At 40.4% G+C, this 3,375-nt stretch overlaps 1 protein-coding gene across 6 annotated transcripts in view; it reads right to left on the bottom strand.

Moving 5' to 3' along the window:
- Window positions 1–632: 632 nt before the first annotated feature.
- Window positions 633–3,375, bottom strand: part of MAP3K20 (mitogen-activated protein kinase kinase kinase 20) — a 175,516-nt gene continuing 172,773 nt past the window's right edge. For 4 of the 6 annotated variants that reach the window (XM_038584869.1, XM_038584870.1, XM_038584871.1 and 1 more), the window contains one exon: window positions 2,076–2,909. In XM_038584869.1, the coding sequence (XP_038440797.1) occupies window positions 2,209–2,909 (701 nt within the window). In that variant the 3' untranslated portion in view covers window positions 2,076–2,208. Of the gene's footprint in view, window positions 1,094–2,075; window positions 2,910–3,375 lie in introns of those variants that run through there. The other 2 variants (XM_038584867.1, XM_038584866.1) reach the window with 2 other exon arrangements.

Raw genomic sequence — 3,375 nt, 5'->3', positions numbered from 1 at the left:
CTCTGTTCTGTGTTCGGGCACTTAACCAAAAGTTCTAATCAAAGAAAATATTTTATTGCTTATTTGGAAGCACCATGCTATTAAGATAGCATACTTTCTATTAGTCTATTTTTCTTTAAATTTGAACTCAAAGGACAAGAGGAAAATAATAATTGAAAACAGACTGTAGTTGCCATAAGCTTTGTGAGAAAGGATCACTGTGGAGCTTACCACCCTAGAGACATTGGTTATGCGGATGGAAAAGAGTACTTCACCCTCTGATTTTACCACTCCCCATTGCTCTTGCTTATAAATGCAGATGGCAAACGATACGACTTAAAAAACCAAGTTGTCGAATCAAGAATCACCGTTTAGGTTACAACTTCCCTCATAAAACAAAGGTCATTTCCTATAACCTTGGCTTTAATGCTTCCCAAATAGTTTCCCCCACCAGGCCCCAGGCACTGTATTTGAGCAGGGCAGCTGCTCTGGGAGTATACACTCCAACTTGATGACCGGTTTCTATCAAAGAGAACTCAACCCCATGGAATTACCAGTGTGGCACTTGAATTTCTACAGAGCATTGAGAAGCCTGGGCAGGGCAAAGGACACTTGCTATTCAGGGTTAGTGAATATTGAACAGAATCTCAGAATATATTGAAAGTCAAGTTTATTTATTTGACATATAAGGCTGTTACCTCTGGACTTTTTGATTTGTAAAATATGAAGCATTTCATCAAGTTGGATCTCACAGTTCCTGTCCCCTACTGCAGGCAGTTTCCTCCCACCTGCACCAGCCCTTTGCCCCCAGCTGCTTAGAGCTTTCTTGCTGCAAGGATGGTATTTACTGTCTTGTGCTAAAGAGGATGTTGGTGATTTTCACATTTCTTTGGCTTATGGCTTGTGACGTTATCACCCTGCCCTGTGTCTGCTTTCTTTCAGATTTTAGATTTCTGACATTCCAAGAGGTCTTTATGGACTGTTGTTTTTCCCTCTTTGCTCCTCCTTTGGTAAAATGTAGAAGAGAATATTCAAAAGCAGTCCCTGGAGAGCTTTGGGAAAGCAGTAACCACACATCTCCTAGGCAATTTTAGATCTTTGGTTTCTGATGAGCCTTAATGAAAGAGATATGCGTCATAATCAACATTAAGTTCAATAACTTTTTTTATTGCCTAAAAATGATAAGCCAAATCACTTCAGCTCTGACCATGATAAAAATCCAAATGCATTTCTAAAATAAATACTAACCAACAGTGTCAGGACTAGACTTGGGTAAGGAGAGGCACTTGCCTCGGGCACAGAATTTCAGGAGGCCTCAAGAAAAACATCAAGAAACCCCCAACACCTCAGTAATCAAGATAAATTATATTTTAATGCAACATTTTTAAAATTAATGCACAAATTCACGATGAACAAAATATCAAAATTTTAAATAGGATCAGTAATAGTGCTTTGCCAAGCCATATTGGAGCCTTAGACAAGGGGAAAAATCAGTAATACCAATCCTATATTTATGTAAAATTTTGATTTTTTGTTTATTAGAATTTTTTTGCATCAATTTTCATTTATTTAAATATTGCATTAGGATATTATGTCTCTTGATTACTGAGCTTTCTGGTGTTCCCTTAAATTTTGCACTCAAGACAAGGGCCCCACTTAACATCACCCTAGTTCAGACCCTGTTAACCAGAATGGCAGTGTTAGGGAAATAAAGTGGCGTAGCCCCTCCTCTCAAAATGTCAATTCAGGGGTGGGGGGATATGTATAGTTATGTTTAAAGTCTAGTTATCATCTTTGGGGAACCACATCCGTAATTTTGGCCCTGGTTTGGCCAAAAATGGTAGTCTCCATTAGAAAGCATTTCCTAAATCCAAAAATGGAAAAGTTGTCTTTTTGTTAATTCTGTCTGAAGGTATCATATTATCAAAATCCATTACATCTTAAAAAGAAGAAGAAGAAAGAAGAAGAAGAAGAAGAAGAAGAAGAAGAAGAAGAAGAAGAAGAAGAAGAAGAAGAAGAAAGAAGAAGAAAGAAGAAGAAGGCAATGAAGAAAGAAGAAAGAAAGAAAGAAAGAAAGAAAGAAAGAAAGAAAGAAAGAAAGAAAGAAAGAGAAAGAAAGAAAGAAAGAAAGAAAGAAAGAAAGAAAGAAAGAAAGAAAGAAAGAAAGAAAGAAAGAAAGAAAGAAAGAAAAGAGCAGCCTGTTTAGGAAAACTCCTCTAGTTCAAGTCATCAAAAGTTTCTCCTTCCACGGTAGTTTCCTCTGGCTCTTTCCCTGTTAGTCTTGGCAGGAGAGGGCCTGTGAGGTTTCTTACGGTATTCCACTTTTGTCCATCCTCCTTCGCTGACTTTGCTCTCCTCTTCATTGGCTCTTGAGTCGGTCTCCGTGTGTAAAGGCATCCCTGGTATGGTCCTGGGTTGGTGGCAGTCATTTGGGCTTCTCTTGAGGTCAGGTGACTGCTGCGTGTTGAGTGCTGACTGAGAAACCCTGTAGAATTTTCCAGAATATCTTTCTCGTGAAGGAGTGGAATGCTGACTCTTCCCGCTATACCTTCCCCTAGGAGAAGAATTGAGTGATACGCTGCCACGATCATATTTGTTCTTGCTCCTACCTGAGTATCGACCTCTCTCTAAAGAGCTGTCAGTTGGAAGACTGGAAAAGCTACTGTCCCTGGAGTTGAGATGTAGAGAAGAGAAGTTTTTGGTTAGTCCGTACTGAGTAGGAGAGGAGCTTCTGGATTGGTTGATGGGTGTAATCTGTTGATACTTAATGGGCACCTGGGTCCGCCTGACAGCAGCAGCGTAGGAATCCTGATCATTGAAATATGGGAAGAATTGTGACCCCAGAATGGGGTTGCTCTGGGAACACTGTAGAGAAGTATTGGAAGCAATCTGCCGCATCCTCAGAGTATCCAGCCACTGGCGATCAGCACCTGCAGAGGAAATGGAAATGAGCATCTTTTAAGCCACAGTAAAGCTGCATGCCTAATTCATAAGCCTGTCTCAAGAGAATTCAAGCCTGCTTGGGATGCTCCGTGCTTTCCCATTCATAGAAATCCTAGGCGAGGGATAAGGACATATCCTTCATTATTATAAATTCTTCCTTAAAAATAAGGGCATTTGTACTGAGTCTATGCTTGGCATCGTTCCAGAGGCTTTACTGACATGATCTCATTCACTCCTCTCAGTAGTCTCAGGTAAGTGCTAATAATTTTACTCTGTAAACTAGGAGACTGAGGCTTGGGGAGGTCTGGTCGCTTGCCCAAGGTCACTCAGCTAATAATTCCAGGTCCTTCTGCATTTACAATCCCATCTTCTTCCCACTTAGCCACATCCTCACTTCTAGAAATTGCTGCTTGCGTGTGTTTGGATGGTAGGGGCATGTTTAGTAAACGAAAG

This window comes from Canis lupus, chromosome 36 (genome assembly GCF_011100685.1).
Source record: "Canis lupus familiaris isolate Mischka breed German Shepherd chromosome 36, alternate assembly UU_Cfam_GSD_1.0, whole genome shotgun sequence".
In the NCBI taxonomy this organism is placed as follows: domain Eukaryota; kingdom Metazoa; phylum Chordata; class Mammalia; order Carnivora; family Canidae; genus Canis; species Canis lupus.
This window is presented reverse-complemented; position numbering and strand designations above follow the sequence as displayed.